General features: G+C 40.4%; 1 protein-coding gene across 6 annotated transcripts in view; it reads left to right on the top strand.

Moving 5' to 3' along the window:
• Positions 1-21,301, top strand: part of ADAM23 (ADAM metallopeptidase domain 23) — a 197,607-nt gene that overhangs the window by 85,216 nt on the left and 91,090 nt on the right. For all 6 annotated transcript variants that reach the window (XM_070770820.1, XM_070770825.1, XM_070770837.1 and 3 more), the window contains exon 4: positions 18,935-18,998. In XM_070770820.1, the coding sequence (XP_070626921.1) occupies positions 18,935-18,998 (64 nt within the window). The remainder of the gene's footprint in view (positions 1-18,934; positions 18,999-21,301) is intronic.

Here is a 21,301-nt window from a genome sequence, read left to right on the forward strand (position 1 = left end):
CTTTTCCCTTTCTAAGTTTTATTCTTTTAATAGAAATGGATTCCTACATGAACACTGGTGTCTAAAAGTGGCCTAATAAGACTGCTATTTTTAGAGAAGGAGAAAGTTGCCTTTTGTTCTCTCTGTGCTTTTCACCTCCCACATGTTCTTTAAAGTTTTTTTCCCCTCTGGTCTTAGTAGTGATGGCTTTCTAATTCCAGATGCCTTTTCCTTGGTCCATTTCTGGCTCACTTTGTCTCATGCTCAAATTTTTCAATGTCAGAATTGAACTGGGCTCATCTGTTTCTGTTACTTAACAGATATTTTGGATTCCTTTTTCTTTAATTTGCTAAAATGATAAAATATATACACAGAGAAGTAGAAGTATATTTTTGCAATTTAAAGAAGAATAATAAGATGGCTGTTCATAAAATACCCACCCTTTGGTTGAAGTGGAATATGGCTGGTATCTCAGAGGGGCTTCCCTAGTGACTCGGTTGTAAAGAATTCGCCTGCCAATGCAGGAGAAGTGGATTTGATCCCTGTGTTGGAAAGATCCCCTGGAGAAGGAAATGGCAACTCACTCCAGTATCCTTGCCGGGGAAATTCCATGGAGAGAGGAGCCTTGTGGGCTGTAGTCCATGGGGTCGCAAAAGAGTTGGAACACAACTGAGTGACTAAACAACAAAATATCTCACAAGCTCCCTGTGTCCCTCCACCAAAATATTTCCTCCTTCCCATCCCCCACCCAGGTAACTGCTCATCCTAAAGCTTGTGTAGGAGATTTGGATTTTTTAACACAGACAGAAAGCAAGATAGTCATAATATTAGTTAATAATCACAATAGAGTTTTCAGAAGAAAATAAATGTGGATGCATGTTTATTCCCTGCATTCTGTAAAAGAAAAATTAGTTAAGGATTGTAAGGAGAATTAATCTTCTTGAAAGGATTCAGCCATTCATGGTGTCTTACTGAAATTAGAGTTAACAGGTTCAAACATATGTCAAGAAAATATTCAGTGGACTGCTATGCAGCATACCCTTGTCCGATGTTATAGAGAGGAATTAGAAATTTCCTATCTTCATCTATCATTCTGAGAGCACACAACTTCTGTTTATCTTGTTGACGCTCGGTGCTCAAGATCCTTGCCACATTTCCATGTCTTACTGCTTGTTGTGGATAGCCCATTAAGAAATTACACATACACACACACACACACACACACACGCACACATGCACACACAGTCCTGTCACTACCTGCCTAGAGGTAGTTGTTGGAATAGTCACGAGCACTGCTCTTAGAGTAATTTCACAATCACATCTGCTTTCATCCTTCATTTTTCTCTCAGCCTTGTAGTCCCAGTCTTCATGGGCTGACTGCCTGGGATTGGCTTTTGATTTCATGGATACTTATCTATCTATAAAAGAGAAATTAAAAGTAGCCTGAGTCTGACTTTTTCTGTTGCTTTTGCCATGGACTGTCTCTGGCCCCACCTTTCCCACCTGGGGGTGCTGAGCTCTGCTTATAGGACCCTGGAGTTCTGTGGATTCCTCAAGCTAAAGTGTGATTTACCATCTTGTCTTGTCCTTTGTTTCTTCGAGCTTCCTGCTTGTGGACTCATCAGCCAAAGGACTTTAATAGATGTTTCCTCTGTGTAGGTGACAATATAAAGAGCTATGGATACAACATCAGTTCAGTTCAGTTGCTCAGTCATGTCCGACTCTTTGCGACCCCATGAACTGCAGCACGCCAGGCCTCCCTGTCCATCACCAACTCCCGGAGTTCACTCAGACTCACATCCATCAAGTCAGTGATGCCATCCAGCCATCTCATCCTCTGTTGTCCCCTTCTCCTCCTGCCCCCAATCCCTCCCAGCATCAGAGTCTTTTCCAATGAGTCAACTCTTCGCATGATACAATGTGGTACCTGCCATTTCTATGGAATAGTAATTTGGAGAATCTCATTTGCTTCTGTGTTATTTATATGCTGGTGTGATCTCTAGATTCTTGTATGCATTTCAACTCCTGAATATTCTCTGAGCCTGGAGTTTTAACTCTACTGGACTGTTAGTTTCTGGATTTTTCTCTGAACGTTGTCCACTCCATTTTCTGTCATTGTAGTGAATTACATATCATGGTATGGCTTTCTTTAGGATCGACTGGTTTGATCTTGCTGTCCAAGGGACTCTCAAGATGAGATGCTTGGATGACATCACCGATTCAATGGACCTGAACTTGGGCAAACTCTAGGACAAAGAGTGTCTGACATGATTCAGCAACTGAACAACAACACGACTTTCTTTGATGTCAGTCAGTTCACTTAGGATCTTTATTCTTCCCCATCATCTCCAACACTAAGTACTCATGATTCTGAAATTTGCTATTGATACTTAGTAAATTTGCCACTATGGATCACATTGTTAATTGTTAGAATTTCCTTCAGTGTTCTAAAAATGTCTGTTTTTAGGATTAAACTAAAAATAGTTTCTCTGAAAGAACCTAAATAGAATAGTTTCTCCTTTTTTCTGTGTCAGTCTCTCTGGGATTTGGCTGCTTCTAGAATCTTATAAAGATTTCACTTTCCTCCAAACATTGAGAGGCGCTTTAATTGTGAATGTGGGTAAGAATGTCTACTTGGACTTAAAATTTTAAGACAATTTAATGAAAGTTGCCTGGCTTGAGAAAAAACCCATTTGCAGCAATTGTCTTAAAACTCTGATTTATAGGTTTATTGTTTTGCTTTTTTCTACTACCACCGACTTTATTTTATTACTGGCACTTTACATTTCTTAAAATTGATGGAAAGTATCTGATTATACAGTATTTAAAATGAATTCTAAGACACATATTCAGAGAAGTGCAAATAGCTAATGATCTGAGTAACTTTTGAAAGATATAAATTCAGATATTATGCAGTATGTCTGGATGTTATAATAAGACTGAAATAGATGAAATTACTCAGCTGTAATCACTGTATTATACATGTCTTTCAAAATTATATCAGATGTCATCAAATTTGCTTATCATAAGCTACTTATGCAAACAAATTCTTATTTTTTCCTGTTATCTTTGGTTTTTAGTATCTTTATGATAAAGAATGATAGTTGACTTAAGTTTTTTACTTATTTTTAGTTGTAATCAAGTAACAGGTTTATAATTGTGTTGTTTGATTTTCAACATACCCCTTAAATGTGTGCATGTGAATGTGCTCAGTCGCTCAGTTGTGTCCAACTCTTTGTACCCCATCAGGTTCCTCTGTCCACAGAATTTTCCAGATAAGAATACTGGAATCTATTGCCATTTTCTACTCTAGGGGATTTTCCCATCCTAGGGATCGAACTCTCATCTTCTGTGTCTCCTGCATTGGCAGATGTATTCTTTACCACTGAGCCACCTAGGAAGCCCTATACCCCTTAAATAGATTGATGTTAATACATTATAGTGATGGCAGATCTTAATCATCGGCTCATAGCTGAATTTCTATGTAAATTTTTTTTGTTCTTTATTAATCTAATCTGTAGAAAGTGTTTATCACTTTCCTTCTTGGAAATTGAGGTGTTCTTTTTTGGTGGAAGTACATAGAAATATGTAGAATTAGATAAAACTTACAAAGCAGCGCTTTGTAGTATATATGAAACATGAACGGAACTATTCTTTTAGCAGCATTCTGGAAAAGTTGGCCTGAAGTCATCCTAGTATATAGAAAGTTGATTACTTGACAAAGCAGGTACCAAATAGGTGTGATACTGTGTTAAGAATCCCAAGACCCAGCTTAGCACAGCTGTGCTTTTAGGGTAGGAGTTATGATGGCAGTCATGCAGTCACTGTTTTGGACGTGGAAGTTTTTTTAGAGGTCCTGTAATCCAACATTTTTGGGTTTTGTAAGGGAGAAAACTTGTTCCACAATGTTAGGGACTTCTTCCAAGACCCAGGGACAGTTAGAGTCAGGTTAAGAGTTGGATCTGCTGATTCTTATTCACCTGTTTGTTCATTAGTTCAAAGAACAGATGGCTCCTGGGTGCCTGTATAGTTCGGGTATTCATCGTCGACTAAGGGTTTAACAGCGAGCAGAGTGAAAAAAGGCCCAGTTGGCGCTCGAATAAACTACACGGAATCAGAAAGTCTGCAGTAGTTGGAAGAAATTCCCTTTCCAAAGAAGTTACCAAGTAATGGTAGTTTTTCCAATAAATCCTATCATTTTTAGAGATCTGTTGTCATTATTTTGAAATGGTACATAATTTGGAAGAATGAAAAAATCTCTTTGGTTAGAGAAATTAGGAAAATCATGATTTTTTAAAAAATAATCAAAAGGCCGGTGAATAATTTCTTAATGCCATGAAATGTGATTAGAACACTTAAGATCATTATCCCAAGTGGTAATTTATTTGTTTATTTATTGGCACTTAAAAAAAATTGAAGTATAGCTGCTTTACAATGTTGTGTTAGTTTCTGCTGTACAACAGAGTTAATCAGCTCTATGTACACATATATCTCCTCCTTGAGCCTCATTACACCCCGCATCCCACCCCTCTACGTTTTCACAGAGCTCTGAGTTGAGCTCGCTGTGTTATACAGCAGTTTCCCACTAGCTGTCTCTTTTACACATAGTAGTGTATATATGGGGCTTCCCTGGTAGCTCAGCTGGTAAAGAATCTTCCTGCAATGCAGAAGATCCCAGTTCAATTCCTGGGTTAGAAAGATCCCCTGGAGAAGCGATAGGCCACCCTCTCCAGTATTCTTGGGCTTCCCTGGTGGCTCAGATGGTAAAGAATCGGTCTGCAATCGGGGAGACCTGTGTTCAGTCCCTGGGTTGGGGAGATTCCCTGGAGGAGGGCATGGCAACCCACTCCAGTATTCTTGCCTGGAGAATCCCCATGGACAGAGGAGCCTGGCGGGCTACAGTCCATGGGATCGCAAAGAGTCTAAGTGACTAAGACAGCACAGCACAGTGTATATATGTCAGTTCTGTTCTCCTAGTTTGTCCCACCCACCTCTGCTCGCCTCCCAAGTGGTAATTTAAAAAATGGGTGCCACTTTGTATGAGAGTAATTTTGTAGTTTCTTGAAGAAACCACAAAATTTCTCCTTTTCCTTCCCCCTCCTCTTCCACCTCTTCTTGCTGTGTGGTATTCTTGTCTTCTGTACTGGTTTGATATTAACACAGAACAGATTGCTATATTCTGACAATTTGATGAACATATCTAATATTTAGGAAGGACCATGGTTATCATCTATAAAGGGTCCTGTATTCTATGTATGAAGGATCTCAGGATTGCACAGAATGTTGTTTCCTGACAGAAAGAGAAATCTAGGGTGGCAGCATCAAACGTCTGTTCCTTTAGAGGGCCTTGCAGGCCTTGGTTCTCAGGTCAGCCAGCAGATACCACGCATGCTCAGACTTCAGTAGCTCAAGAGAAGTAAAGGGTTAGGCTCCTCCTTGGTGGGGTAAGAAGAGAGGAAGAGAGCACACAGGACACCTGTGATTGTTCTACAGAGATTTTACTAAAAAAATCTAATAAAATTGCATTTTATGCTAAAATTTGCACAACAAATTTTAGGACAGATATCTGTAATTCACTGTAAAAACATTTAAAGAAATTCTGCCATTTACAGCAACATGGGCTTCCCTGGTAACCACTCAGCTGGTACAGAATCCACCTGCAATGCAGGAGACCCCGATTCGATCCCTGGGTGGGGAAGATCCCCTGGAGAAGGGATGGGCTACCCACTGCAGTATTCTTAGGCTTCCCTGGTGGCTCAGACAGTAAAGAATCTGCCTGCAATGCGGGAGACCTTCATTCGATCCCTGGGTTGGGAAAATCCCCTGGAGGAGAGCATGGCAACCCACTCCAGTTTTCTTACCTGGAGAATCCCCATGGACAGAGGAGCCTGGAGGGCTATAGTCCATGGGGTCGCAAAAAGCTGGACATGACTGAAGTGACTAAGCACAGCACAGCACAGCAACGTGGATAGACGTGGAGGGCTTTATGTTAATGAAGTCAGAGAAAGACAGATACCACATGGTATCACTTATATGTGGAATCTAAACAATCTAGTTAATGTAACAAAAAAGAAGCAGACTCATAGATACAGAGAACAAACTAGTGGGTACTGGCTGGGAGGGGAGGGTGGGTCAAGACAGGGGTAGAGGAGTAGGAGGTAAAAACTATTAGGCGTAAGGTAGGCTCAAGGATGTATAGTACAACACAGGAGAATATAGCCAATATTCTGTGATAACTGTAATGGAAAATAACCTTTAAAAACTGTATAAAAATAAAAAACTGCATTAATACAAATAAAAAGGATATGGAAAATTTAAGTAAAAATGAATTAATCTTTAAATTTTGGTAATCATTTCTTTATCTAACTTCATCTGCTTTCTTTTTTCCTTTTTGCTTCTCATTCAGTCTTCAGCCATTAATTGAATGATTGAAAGAAAGTTAAAGCTACAGGTTTTCATATGTGGAAAGGCCTTTTCTTAATGTCTTTGTTGATCTCATGCCGTTCTCTCCTGCTGCTCACATTAATTACTTTGCAGATGGCTCTAATTGACCCAGTAAAAGAACCTTATCTGTGTTCAGTCCTTCCCAGGCTTTAAAGACTCTGCAGCTTCTGAAGACGTAGAATGCAGTGCTTATGCTCAGCTCTTCCTAGTCTGAGTACTTGGTCCTAGAGTTCCCTTTCCTTAGGAGGTTTGACCTTCTCTGCTTAAACCTGTGTCCTGTCTGGTCCTGATCCTGCTTTTAAACACCATCACCCCATGCCTGATGCCCTAGCCACTGGACTTCTAGCCACTCCCAGAATATCCTCTCTGGCTGCACACTTTGATCCCTGTCTATGTTACCTGCTCTTTCCTGCCTACTTCCCTATCTGTATTTTGTCCTGAATCTACCCTGGCCTTGTTTTCTTTTCTTTTTTTTTTTTTTCAGATTTATTTCTTTTTGGCTGCCCTGGGTCTTCATTGCTGCACATGCGTTTTCTGTAGTTATGGCAGGTGGAGGCTGCTCTCTAGTCGTCTCTCATTGCAGTGGCATCTCTTTTTGCAGAGCATGGTCTCTAGATGCGTGGGCTTGGTTGCTCCCAGGAAGCCCGGACCAGGGGTTGAACCTGTGTCCCCTGCATTTGCAGGCGGATTCTTAACCACTAGACCACCAGGGAAGCCCTGGCCCTATTTTCTCATTGCAAAGCTCCCAATCATCTTGAAAGTGAAAGTCAGATCAGATCAGATCAGATCAGCCGCTCAGTCGTGTCCGACTCCTTGCGACCCCATGAATTGCAGCACGCCAGGCCTCCCTGTCCATCACCAACTCCCGGAGTTCACCCAGACTCATGTCCATCGAGTCAGTGATGCCATCCAGCCATCTCATCCTCTGTCGTCCCCTTCTCCTCCTGCCCCCAATCCCTCCCAGCATCAGAGTCTTTTCCAATGAGTCAACTCTGTGCATGAGGTGGCCAAAGTACTGGAGTTTCAGCTTTAGCATCAGTCCTTCCAATGAACACCAGGACTGATCTCCTTCAGAATAGACTGGTTGGATCTCCTTGCAGTCCAAGGGACTCTCAGGAGTCTTCTCCAACACCACAGTTCAGAAGCATCAATTCTTCGGCGCTTAGCCTTCTTCACAGTCCAACTCTCACATCCATACATGACCACAGGAAAAACCATAGCCTTGACTAGACGAACCTGTGTCCAACTCTGCAACCTCATGGACTATTCAGTCCATGAAATTCTCCAGGCCAGAATACTGGAGTGGGTAGCCTTTCCCTTCTCCAGGGAATCTTCCCAACCCAGGGATCGAACCCAGGTCTCCCACATTGCAGGCGGATTCTCTATCAGCTGAGCCACAAGGGAAGCCCACCCAATCATCTTAGTTGAAATTAGTTTGCCCTTTTGGGGAAGCTTGATGGTTTACTGTTTATGATATTAGGGTATCTGCTGTCCAGTCTTATTTTAGCTGTGAGATTATAGTCACCTTGAGGGTAGGGATTGCAGTTTGTTTCTTTTCCTGTCCCTACCCCAACCTCCTTGTGTTCAGGGATTATTGATCACACTGAGTTGAGGGGACAGAAGTAGCCAGGCTAGCCGCTGCCCCCAGCGTGGTTGGTGGTAGTTGTCATCGCCTGTAACTCTTTTCTTTACCTGTGCTTGAATTTGGTCACTATTTAATTAGTTAATTAATCAATCCTCTTCCTGAAGAGCTGTGTTTCCCTTCCTTTAAGAAAATATAACTTGTGGTTTCTCAAAGAAAATGTATATTCATTGTAAAACTTTAGGAATTATGGGTAAGGAAAGAAAGAAAAACCTTTGAAAATTCTACAGGAAGGAAGCCTACAATTATATTTGTGTATCTTTGCAGATTTTTTTGTGTATGTGAATATACACATACAGACATACTTTTAAAAAGTTACTGAACATATCATAGTATTTTCTTATTTGCTTTTTTTTTTTTGATGTGGTATTATGAGCATCTTTCCCATGTTTTCAAGCATCTGTAAAAACATATTTTTTAAAATTTAGTTTTTATTAAAAATTTTTTTTTCTTATGTTTGGTTGCTCTGGGTCTTCACTGTGGCATGCAGCTTTTTCCTAGTTTTAGCCACACTCGGGGGCTTCTCTAGTTGTGGAGCTCAGGCTCTAGAGCACGTGGGCTTAGTTGCCCTGCCACATGTGGGAACTTAGTTCCCTGACCAAGGAATCGAACCCAAGTCCCCTGCATTGGAAGGCAGATTCTTAACCACTGGACCACCAACAAAGACCCCTGTAAAAACACATTTAAACCTATTCGCATTTACATCATCTGCAGAGAAGAGCTCCATGGGTATCTGTGTGTTTGTTTTTGTTTAGTTACTTCCTCAGGAAACCTTTATGAGCAGCACCTAAAAGGTTATAGAACTTATGGATTTAAGGCGAAAGTGCTTTCAGGACTTTTAATGGCTATTGTAAGTTGCCCCTGCGTGCTCAGTGGTGTGTCCAACACTTGGTGGCCTCCTGGACTGCAGCCCGCCAGGCTTCTCTGTCCATGGGATTTTCCAGGCAAGAATACTGGAGTGGGTTGCTGTTTACTTCTCCAGAGGATCTTCCTGACCCAGGGATTGAACCCAATGTCTCCTACATTTGCAGGAGCGTCACCTGGCAAGTTCAAATTGCCTCCTAGAAAAGCATACTAGTTCATGTTCCCAACAGTACTGAAGTGCCAATTTAGCTCCAAATCTAGCTCCTATTACTCATTTTTTATTTTCTAAACTGATGGGAGAAAATGGTCTCTTACAGCAGTTTTGATTTACAGGTGTTTTATTACTAATACAATGGTAGATTTGTATATAATTCATCACCATTAGCATTTGCTTTCTTTTTTCTGTGGACTGCATTTTGTACATAAAATTTTGTGTATTATCTGCCCATGTCATTTGCCTTCTTTTTGTTGGGTTGTTTGTTTTTGTTTTGGCTCCTTAAAAAATAGCAACTCTTTGTTTTTCATGTGCTTATTTTTTCTCAGTTTGCCTTGACATTGTTTATGATATTTTAAAATTTAACTTGTGGAAATTAAAAAAAAATGTATAGTCTTATCTGTTACTAAAGTTATTTCTGAGTTTAAGATCATGCACTAAGCAGTCTCTTCTTCCTACCATTCAGTTATATTTTTTATAGTAAATTTATTTTAAAACATACATACCTTTAATGTATATATTGTTATTTGGTGTAAGATCTACTGTAGGGATCTAATTTTCCCCAAAAGTTTAGTCAGTTGTTCCAAACCTATTTATTCTTTATTGATTTTCTTCTTTAGCAATTTAAAATGTCATTATTTTCATGTATTACATCTTTTATATGAACTGTACTTTCTGTTTGTCCTTTGGAGTGTCCATCTAATCAGACCAGCGCTCGGTATTTCATTTACTGTTGTAGTAATGTAAGGTCCTATTGTTATCCCTCTTTTGAAACCGAACGGGTTGTCATAAACATTTATTCTTTAAAATAAACTTTAAAATACTTTTGTCAAGTTAAACACACTTTCTGAGATTTTGTTTGGAATTACATCAAAGGTATAGAGTATATGTTCATCTATACATATGTGTGTAAATATCCACATCCATAATACATGCATAACATTTGTTGCCACTGTTATCGTTGTTAGTAGAAACTTTTCCCCTGGATTATTTCTAGGTTACTTTTGCTTGTGCACATAGAATTGTATTTTGTTTTTGCATGTATATCTTATAACTGGTTATCTTAGTTAGCTCTTACTATTTCTGGTAGTCTTTCCATTCGTTTCGTTTTTATCTTTTTGACTATTTCACCCATACCTGGGAAGAATGAACACTGTGTAAGCGAATGGAAAGTTTATCCCTATAGACTGAAAAATAAAAGAAGTAGGGAGATCTTGTCTTGGGAGATGACAAAAACTTTAGTTGGAAGGTAGTTTTTTCTTCTAGACAAAGTTCCAAGAAGGCAAGACTGATAATGGATCTATGTCTATTTCTGTAAAGTTTCACTGCACGTGAAGCCTGGTTTGATAGTTTTCTAAAGAAATATTGGGCAGGTCAGAAAAGAACGTGAATTAGCAATATTCAGCAAACTATAATATTCATTATCAATTTTGAAAATGGTACGCCAAAGCATTTCAGTTATGTATAACTGTGTTCAAAGATATGCTATCTTTATTTGGATTCACTTTTCCCTATGTTTAAAATTGTTCTTGTTTCATGACATATTGGGGTCAAACCACTTGTGTGAAAGTAACTGCAGTTCTATCATAGAGGAATCTCAGAATTACTGATGTACTTACAGAGATAGTGGCAGCCACACTAAGAATGTGTTAACTCCCTCAAATCATGTGGCTTAAAAGTTAGGGAGGAGGAATTAAGCATCTTTCATTCTTATATGTGGTCTTTCCTTGTGGCTTAGCTGGTAAAGAATCCGCCTGCAATGTGTTCCCTGGGTTGGGAAGATCCTGTGGAGAAGGGAACAGCTACCCACTCCAGTATTTTGGCCTGGAGAATTCCATGGACTGTATAGTCCTTGGGGTCTCAAAGAGACATACGTGACTGAGCGACTTTCACTTTCACTTTCATTCTTGGGTAATGTAAAATGTCTCTGTTGATTGATGCTACTCCTCTGAGAACTCTTTTTAAAAAAATTTATTTGTTTTTAATTGAAGGATAATTGCTTTACAATATTGTGTTGATTTCTGCTATATATCCACATGAACCAGACATATATATATATATGTATATCCCCTCCGTCTTGAACCTCCCTGTCATCTCCCACCCCATCCCACTCCTCAGGTTGTCAGAGCACCGGTTGGAGCTCCTTGAGTCATACAGTAAATCCCCACTGGTTATCTATTTTACGTATGTTAGTGTTTACATTTCCATGCTCCTCTCTCCATTTGTCTAAGCCTCTGCTTCCCTCACTGTTTACACAAGTCTGTTCTCTATGTCTGCATCTCCATTGCTGCCCTGCACATAGGTTCATTAGTACTGTCTTTCTAGATTCCATATATGTGCTTTAGTATGTGATATTTGTTTTTCTCTTTCTGACTTACTTCACTCTGTGTAATAGGCTTAGGTTCATCCACCTCATTAGAACTGACTCAAATGCATTCCTTTTTATGGCTCCTCAGAGGAGAACTCTTAATTGACTCCTTTTATCTGCTGATCAGGCCAACTTGCATGGAGGTTCTCAGCTTTTACATCATCTCAGGTTTATCCCTCGGAGAAGGCAATGGCAACCCACTCCAGTCCTCTTGCCTGGAAAATCCCATGGACGGAGGAGCCTGGTAGGCTGCAGTCCATGGGGTCGCTAAAGAGTCAGACATGACTGAGCGACTTCACTTTCACTTTTCACTTTCATGCATTGGAGAAGGAAATGGCAACCCACTCCAGTGTTCTTGCCTGGAGAATCCCAGGGATGGGGGAGCCTGGTGGGCTGCTGTCCATGGGGTTGCACAGAATCGACTTAGCAGCAGCAGCAGCGAGTTTATCCCTTACTTCTCTGCTAATTCCTCTTCTCTCTACTGCCTTAACTATTAACTTAAAAGGTTTTAAGTTTCTTACTCTTATTGTGTTGACCAAAAAGTTAGTTACAGAAGAACTCAAACGAACTTTTTGGGCAACCTAGTATTTTATATGGTGTTCTTAACTGTATTATGGTGCACGGGCCATCGCTTATGAGTGCCTACACATTACAGTACTGCAGCCTCTCCTGTGGTTCAGGAACTCATTGAATTCCTGTGGTGACCCTCAGAGAAGCTCACATCTCTACAGCTTGCTTGTACTAGGAGTAGTCTCCGCCCCCAACTCCAATCCTGTGAAGTACGCCCACATTCTCCAGCCCTGGCCTAGCATGCCGTCACTGACTTAACACCAAGCCTCAATTCAACCTGCAATTACTTTCACCCACTTAACATATCATTTCTATACTCTCAAATCCAAACCTCTCCATGTCTACAATCTTTGAACACAGCTTTAAAATTCTCACTGTATTGTTTACACTCAAAGGAGTATATAGTTTCTAGCTGAAATAACTTTTGGTATTAAAAATTATTTCAGTTGGGTTGAGTCTAACTTTTTCTTAAAACTTGAGAAAAGTGGTGGTTGAAGAATCTTCGTACAATCTTTGTTGTTTTCAAAAAGGAAAGCACCATGAGGATAATAGTAAATTTACAAGCTTCCACTTGTATGAATGTACTAAGTTTAAAGTCAATATCTCTCCTCATTACAATTCAGAGTGATAATTTAATGAATTAAAAGTTAGGTGTATAAAAGGAAAAAAGTAAAACTGATGGAAAGAGGGAGCAGGCATGGTGCTTTGTTGTCCAAAACTGTTCTCCTTGATGCCCTATGAAGCTGAGACTCTCCATAGTGCTCAGCATTTATTGTTATCAAATAAACGAATATGTTACCAACCTGGGTCCTTGGACTTTTTCATCAGTAGAAATTGATAAGAGGGCAGATGAGAATTCCAGGCAAGGCTTTATTGAAACTTGTGCTGTAGCATGAGAGAGCGAAAACAAGTAACAGGTACTCTTGCTTGCTCTCCACGGAGGGCAGGCTGGTTCCTCAAATAGGGTGAGGGGAGGGTGCACCAGTGAGTGGGTGGGGCTGGAGGGGTAGCTTAGGAGGTCTGCCTACCCCGTTGCTGATGCTGCGTGCAGGGATCACATGCAGTACCTTGCTTTTGCTCCCGGCACCTCCATCATGGTAGTTGGTTCGTGGCCTTTTTGTATGTTATTGCTCATAATTGCTCCCACCGCAGCAGGCGTGTAGTTATTTTTAGTCTCTTATGGTTTCTTGTATTTTGTTGTCCAGGTGCAAATTGCAAGCACCCTGGAAAAGGGTCCCAGGTCCCAGCCTACTTCAAGTGTAACGCCTGGTGGGCTGAAGGGCAGACCTCCAGGGTGAGTCTGTTAGGAGCCATGTAGGATGCTCAGGGATCCTAATACTGAGGAGTTAAAAGTTGTCAAGCAGAAGATAATCAGATGAGTGAATTTCCATTATGAAAATTGGCATTGGTGACATTCCTTTCTTTTCTAGACATAGTCTTTCACTGTTCACGCAAATATTGACCTCTGTTCCAGTCCTAGTGTGAAAACATATGGAAGTATTTTACCACCTCGAATGGAATTAGGATATTAGTGATACTGTTTCTTTAAGAGCAAAGACATTGAGTGGCAAGGAGAATGGCTGGTCAGGACCTGACAGGTCCAGTGTATCGTGGTGAATGTAGATTCACAGATTTCTGGTTTCTGCATCTCAAACTGCTCATTCTCCTCTGATGTACTTCCTGACGTCAAGTGCTGAGAGAGAGAGAGATCCTAAGTCTGTCCAAAAACAGTGGCCATATAAAACCCAGAAGCAGCTGGAGAAGGAGACATGTTCACAGTCTACTGGCTTAGTAACATCTCAGCTTTGGGGTATTTTTCACCTTGTAGACTAGCCTAACCTTCTCTGTAGAACTTAATGTGTGTACCTGAAATTTGGCCCTTAGGCAGAGTAACCGTATGTCCCCATTTTTCCAGGACAGTCCTTCCTGGTTTATGTCTGTTGTCCTGGAATAATTATTAATATGCCTCTTTCTGTATCCTGATTTGGATGATAAATCATATGGCCAGCCAGTGCTTCAGCCTTGGTGCTTGCTACTGTTCTTCTAGACTTTTCCTCTAGCTCTGCTGGTGAAGGAATGCTGTATGGGCCTCAGGTCCCTCCAAAAGAGATTATTCTCAATTTCCTAATCAGAGGTGTAGACTGAGGGTTCATTTCATTAATTGCAGTGAATGCAGATTTCAAAACTGGAAGAGACTTTAGAGATCGGTAGTTTGACTACTTTTTCAAGGAAGTAAATGATCTTTAACTGACTTAGAACAAATGACTTTCTTGTGGTCCGATGTTTGTCTTTCCTAGTAGTCTTCCTTAGAGTGCAAGGGTCTTGTTCTCTATGTCATCTCTTTGTAAACAAATTAGTTTGCTTGATGAACCCACTCATAGCCTATCATGACCAGGATGGTCCAAAAGAAAGCATATAGTTCTTTCTTTCTTTAAATGATTCAAGTTATTTTCCAAAGAAGTCATTCACTCTTCTTCCTTAATGACTTTTCCAGGCTCTAGGGATTCTTGGTAAGTAACTTCCAGTTACTCAGATCCTCCCTTGGCTTTTCCATAATGAATCTCCCTGGAGGAATGTAAGGTATAGACTTTGGAGTTTTGACCACCTGACTGTTCATATATCTTCTTTCATTAGACACACCATCTCAAACTCAAGGACGCCAACAGATATTTATATAGGCCAAACTTCTCTTTGTATGAATTTTCAATGTCTAGATCTTAATAGCAGTTCTCTCTGTATATTTGTTGATGATTCTGAAATTCTTTCAACGTAAATTTATAAAACTTTTTCTTGTGATACATACTGGAATTAGGATCATTTCGAGCATGTTTCAATAATAAAGATGAAATCTGAGAATTAACAGTGTAATATTTTGTCTTTTGCCCATGGTATGGTCTAATATAAAATGAGTGACTTTCCTAAGAGGCTGTTCTCCAAATCACGATGTAGGAACCTAGACGGCATCCACCTTGTAGCTATGCCATCTGGGACATATGACTTCAGAATTCCAGGGAAGAGAGAGCTCTGATAGTCATGCCTGGATTTTAATGTTCAAACTGGAAGTGTGGACATCACTTCCACCCATATCTCTTGAGCCTAAATTCAATCTCTTGATCCCATCCTAAATGCTGGGAAAGCTATGAAATGTAGTCTTACCATGCCGGGAAGGAAGACAAAATGTGATTGGGTGGATACTCAGCATTATTTCTGCCAGTCTCCTCCGTCATTGCTATGACTCTTGGTTCGTTGCCGTGTTTAAATAGTCTTGCCATTCTCTTGCTCTTGGAGTTCAGCATCTTCAAGGTGCTTACATCTGTTCTTCATATGTTGAATAAAATCATATTGTCTGACTTTAGAGTTCAGGTTCTCTTCACTACCTTTGTGCAGATTCACCATGAAGGTGCTGGGTGAGAGGATTCCATAACAATACCAAAAGAGAATTTCCTTATTCCAGCTCTTCCACTCTCTTCCATCTTGCTTTGAACTTCCATCCTACATTTATCTCTTTACTTCCAAAGGCCACCTCTCTTTCACCAGATAACCTGCATGAGAAGCACTATAGTAGCTGGGGTCTATAGCTTTTCTGTAACTTAAATGCCTAGAAAAAGGATGTATATTTCAGAATTTAAAATGTTCAGAAATTCCTTTTCATCAGTTCCCTCACATTATCAGATAACTCAGAACCAAACGCCCAGTTGGCTGATCATCAAAGTAAAATGACAGTTTATACTTGGAACCGTAATTGTTAAGTAGATCAGTATTGGACTGTTAGAACAGTCTGTTCCCGACAGGAAATTCTGCTAGGGAAACTGCAGAGGGCAGAGGTGGAGGGAAGGCCTTGGAGAGCATCTGCAGGCAGAGATTGCCAGACAGCTTATCTTCAGGCGTACAGAGATACAGATGACCTGCTTTTTCTTTGCAGGGTGTGGCTGGAGACAGGGCACCACACCACTAGCTGTTCAGTTCTTTTTCTCCAGTGTTACTTGTCCCTCATTGAAAAGTCTTGTTTTGAAATCACATTAAGACTTTTATAATGAGATTACATTTCAGTTGACATTAATTCACCTTCAGGAAGATTACAAATGCCATTTTAGGATGAGATGGCGAATCTCATACGTTTGTGCTGATTTGCTTAGTTTCGGTCTGGGAGAGTAGCATGCTTCATCCCACCTTTCCAGCACACGGTGTGGGCCTGGCATGGAGTGGATGTTCGTAGGTGTTCGCTCACTCAGCAAATGTTGATTAGGCACCTGCTATGCACCAGGCATCATGCCAGGTGCTGGGGACACTGTGATAAGTGAAAGAAACCGTTTTAAGGCAGAGATGGCTCTGGTCAGACAGGAGGAAAGGGTGGTGCAAGTGAGGATGTGGTGCTATTTATAGGAGGCGGGAGAGAGGAGCGCCTCTGTCACAGGGAGCATATGGTCTTAGGTCTGTCTCTATTTGTCATAGGCTCCTAGAAAAGTGGCTATTTCTCTTCTTTAAGATTCTCACATGTGGGAGGTAGTAGAAATAGGTATGTCTGTGGTGGGGAAAAGACCTTGAAAACAGAGAAATATGGTAAAGTGACGTTTATCATATCTAGTGGTTAGTGGTTAGAATGTTATTATCTGCTTTTGTAATTACAAGCAAAAGTAGGGGGTCTAAAATAGGCTTGTTTTCAACTGTTAGACATGCTCCAGGGATGGTGTGGTTGAGGATTTTGAAAATAATGAATTACCTGTAGAGAGAGGTAATTAAAATGCAGTTAGTGCAGCCTCTCTGCCTCGTGGTGTTGTGGAAATATTCCTGGGAGAAATGTTGTCATCAACAACCCTGCTTATGCACATTCACGGTGCTGACTTCATTAACTAGAACTGAAAGAAGTTTCTGTACTGTGTCGGGTTCTCCCAAGTATAGAGAGCTGAGAACTGTCATTGAAGAAAGTGAAAGTGAAAGTCGCTCAGCCGTGTCTGACTCTTTGCGACCTAATTCTCCAAGCCAGAATACTGGAGTGGGTAGCCTTTCTTCCCAACCCAGGGATTGAACCCAGGTTTCCCACATAGCAGGTGGATTTGCTACCAGCTGAGCCCCACAAGGGAAGCCCAAGAATACTGGAGTGGGTAGGCTATTCCTTCTCCAGCGGATCTTCCCAACCCATCAATCGAACAAGGGTCTCCTGCATTGTAGGCGGATTCTTTACCAGCTGAGCTACAAGGGAAGCCCCTGTCATTACTTCTGCTATTACTGAGATTTTGAGAAGGGAATGAGTAGATGGTACCGTAAGTTGTTAGTTTCAAATGTAGAATTTTCAGTAGACACACATTTGATTAGTAATTTCAATAGAAAAACCTGTCCAAGATACAAGCATCTGCCTTATTTCTGTGTTGTTGTCCTTCAGCTCACACCAGAAACCAGGCTGGACCAGACGCTCATGTGACTCCCAGTTACTCTGTTGATTGGCTCCAAGCCTCCTCCAGACCCTCCACACTGGGTCATAGTAGAACTACATCAGGTGCAGCTCTCAAAATGATGCAAAATCCTTGAGTCCTCTCGTCCTTTTGTTAAAGAAGCAGTGTCGAGATTTCCCAACAAGAAAACCTACTGGTAGGCAGAGTTATGGAAGACAGAATGTCAGAGCAGGCCTTCCTGAGACATCGTCTGCTCCAGCCTTTTTTCTTACAGAAGAAATGGAGACCTAAATATAGGGCACGCCCTTGGCTCATGGTTGAATCTACTGTTGTCCTTCAGTTACCATTAGGACTAAGTGAGTTCTCCCTTGATAGTCCCTAGAACAGTGGCTGGGATGTAGTGAGTACTCAGTCAACGTGAGTGATGTCTTGTTACCATTATTTCTAGTGGTGCAGCTGAAACAGGAACCCAGATGCCCTAGCAGTTCTGTGCTCATTTGGAGGCACCTATTTTGTATTTCCTACCTTGTATAAAGGGAAATGTGTTGGAGGAAGCTGAGTTAAAAATAGTGACAGCTGCAGTGCCCGTTACTGGGCACGTACTCAGCCCTGAGTTCTCATATGGGTGGTTTCATTTAATCCTGTTAGTGTCTATGCGATTCACACTCTATTGTCTTCGTGTGACTCATGTAAAGGCTAGGTTGGGTACCTTGCCCGTGGTCACACTACTAATAAGGAGCTGGGCTAGGTTTTAAACCTTGCTCTGACTTCAAAATCTACGTTCTTAACTACTATTTTATTCCAGGAGTTAGCAAACTGTGGACCACAGGCCATATCTGGCATTTCTGCTTTTGTAATCCTCGAGTGAAGAATATTTATTAAACTTCCAAATGGTTGCAAAAAATTCAAGGAGAAAAATATTTCCTGATGGGTGAAAATTATGTGAAATTCAGATTTCACATAAATGAGGTGTTATTAGAACACAACTGTACAGCCTGTAGCAACTTACAGGATAAAATAGCAGAGTTGAAGAGTGGTTATACAGACCCTGTGACTTGAAAAGCCTAAAATATTTTCTGTCTGGTCTTTTCTCTGTACTCTTCCTCAATGATTGTTTTGAGTTTCCAATTAGTTAGAGTGTAATTGTGGATTTTTATAGTGCTCATCTTCTCCTGTTACCTGCCTCTTTGTTTGTTCCATAGTAACATATCAGTCAAATGATGAACGTGTGTATAAAAAGAGTTCATCTTTAAATTATCCATATTTTACCCTTTTTAACAGATGGAGGAGTGATTTGTTGCTGGATAACATTTGGCACTGTTGATGACATCTGTTCTGCCCTTACTGTGGACAGGAGAGCTTTGTGGTTTACATAACTCTCACATCCATTTATTGAGCTGGTTATTTTTACAACCGCCAAGTATGTTAGATATGGAAATCACTGTATTTTCTTTCCTTTGTAGTGGTTTGCTGTCTTCTGATTATGTGGAGATTCACTATGAAAATGGGAAACCACAGTACTCTAAGGTATGGTCACCAGCATATGGACATCCTATAGTATAAATATTCTTATTCATAGAACGCTGTTCATTGCACACTGCATTGTTTTGCTATCTGTCTCACTAAAATACTGTGGCCTCTTATAAAAGCTATTATTTTTAAATTTAATATACATTTAGGAGAAATTTATTAAAATTTACAAATGTTTGAGATAACATTAAATGCTCCAGTCAATAAAGAAATGTTCATTGTTTTGGTTATGTAAGTGGATGGTATCAAGACTTCTCCAGTTCCAGGGCAGCACCAGGTCAGAGAAACTGAATGATCAGACTGGAGGGGCTGTTAGAGTGACTGTTTAGTCCAAGGGACTTTGGTGCCCAAGGACAGAGGACAGATGGGAAAAGGCAGATGTAGGGAACATTCTCCCTGTCAATCTTCACAATAGTTCTGTGATGTGGGCATTATTATTCCTGTTGTGCAGAGGAAGAAATGGAGGCAGAAAGAGGACAAATAAACCTTCTCATGGCCACCAAGCATTGTAATATCAATGCAATTCGGTGCTTGATTTCCTTCATTGGAGATTAACTGTTCTTTTCATAGAGAATCGATAAGGAAACGTGGATTTAGATTAAACATGAGAGAGATTACTTGTATGTAAGGAACACAGTTGATCTCCCCCAGTCAGGGTGAAAATTCCTGGAATGGCTGCATCCAGAGACTCTGAGTTGTAGGAAGGTTATGGAGCACCTCTGAGCATAAGGTGTGTCCACGGATGCCTCAGGCATGGGATGCAAGCAGAGAAACAAAACAAGGTGGGGAAACATTACTGGATTTTGTTTCTTGATTGCTAATGAGCACTGGCACAAAAGTGTGGGCTTGCTGGGTTGTACAGTGTGAGGAACTGGGCTGGGCCATCTTATATCCTCTCCACAGATATTTCTAGGTAGCCTGAACTAAATACTGCCCAAGGGTCATGGCATTTCTTAGGATTTATAACTGCCCACCTAACAGTGGGCACATTTGTAATTTGATGTATGTTCCAAACCTTTGAATTTTATGCCTCAGATTAAGAACTTCCATGTATTACTCTCACTAGTCTGTCGCTTCTTGCCTTAGGCTGCATCTTGGTGGGGGTTGTCGAATCTCCCTAAAAGTTAATGTTGGGGAAAGTGAACAGAAATGCTAAATCAAGCTCGGGAACAGTGCTGCCTGGCATTTGTACAAACCAAAGCTTCTGTCAGCTGTGCCAGTGCTGTGAGCACTGCAGATGCTGAATCATGAGTCTGGAGAAGGGAAGATTGCAAGAGACCTTTACAGACTCAGCAAATGAGCCACCTTTGCAGGCCTCTGTAACCTGATCCAAACTTCTCACTAAGAAAGTTTTTTTTTTTTTTTTTTAAGGAAATGGAATAGCTAATTGGCCTCCAGAGGTCATTTGAGGTCCCAAATGGAGGTCCTATCATGGATTAGACATGTCAAATCTTGTATCAATTGTAAATGAAATTTAAAACAAAGAGTATTTTAGTGCTGACAAAAGAAGTGTTCATTGCAGTTTGTTTCATATTCATTTCTTTTTCTTATTTATGACCCATTTTCTCCAAACAGCTTATTTACTCAAACTTACTTGCTTCATATTTAATGAATAAGTGGTAACAGTCTGTTTTTTATTTGTGTGTATCTATATATATGGGCTTCCCAGGTGCCACTAGTGGTAAAGAACCCACCTGCCAATGCCAGGAGACATAAGCGATGAGGGTTTGATCCCTGGGTCAGGAAGATCCCCTGGAGAAGGGCACAGCAATCCACTCCAGTATTCCTCCCTGGAGAATCCCATGGACAGAGTAGCCTGGTGTGCCACAGTCCATAGGGTTGCAACGAGTTGGACACGACTGAAGTGACTTAGCTTACACGTATGCCTCTCACACTCCCAAACCCGAGTTGATATGGTATACACTATCCTGTGGGAGAAATTTTTAAAAATATATATACATATTTTATTTCATGAAACAATATAAAGCAAATTTTTAATAAAATATTTCAGATTAGAACATTTTTAACAAACATGGCAATGTTCTGTGCCAATTTGTACATGCTTTGAATTAATCTAAATTACATATTGATAAAAGATAAACCATGTAAGCATACATGGATGAATGACGTAAATGTATATTTCAGAAAAGAAAAATACAAATGGCTGGTAAAATTTTTATAAGAAATGCAAGTTAAAATGAGAATACAAATGGCATCTTTTAAAATGTTAAATTATCATATTTCTTAAAAAAATCATAATATCCAATAATAGTCACAGTAATATTGGTGGGAATATAAAT

This window comes from Bos indicus, chromosome 2, assembly GCF_029378745.1.
Source record: "Bos indicus isolate NIAB-ARS_2022 breed Sahiwal x Tharparkar chromosome 2, NIAB-ARS_B.indTharparkar_mat_pri_1.0, whole genome shotgun sequence".
In the NCBI taxonomy this organism is placed as follows: Eukaryota; Metazoa; Chordata; class Mammalia; order Artiodactyla; family Bovidae; genus Bos; species Bos indicus.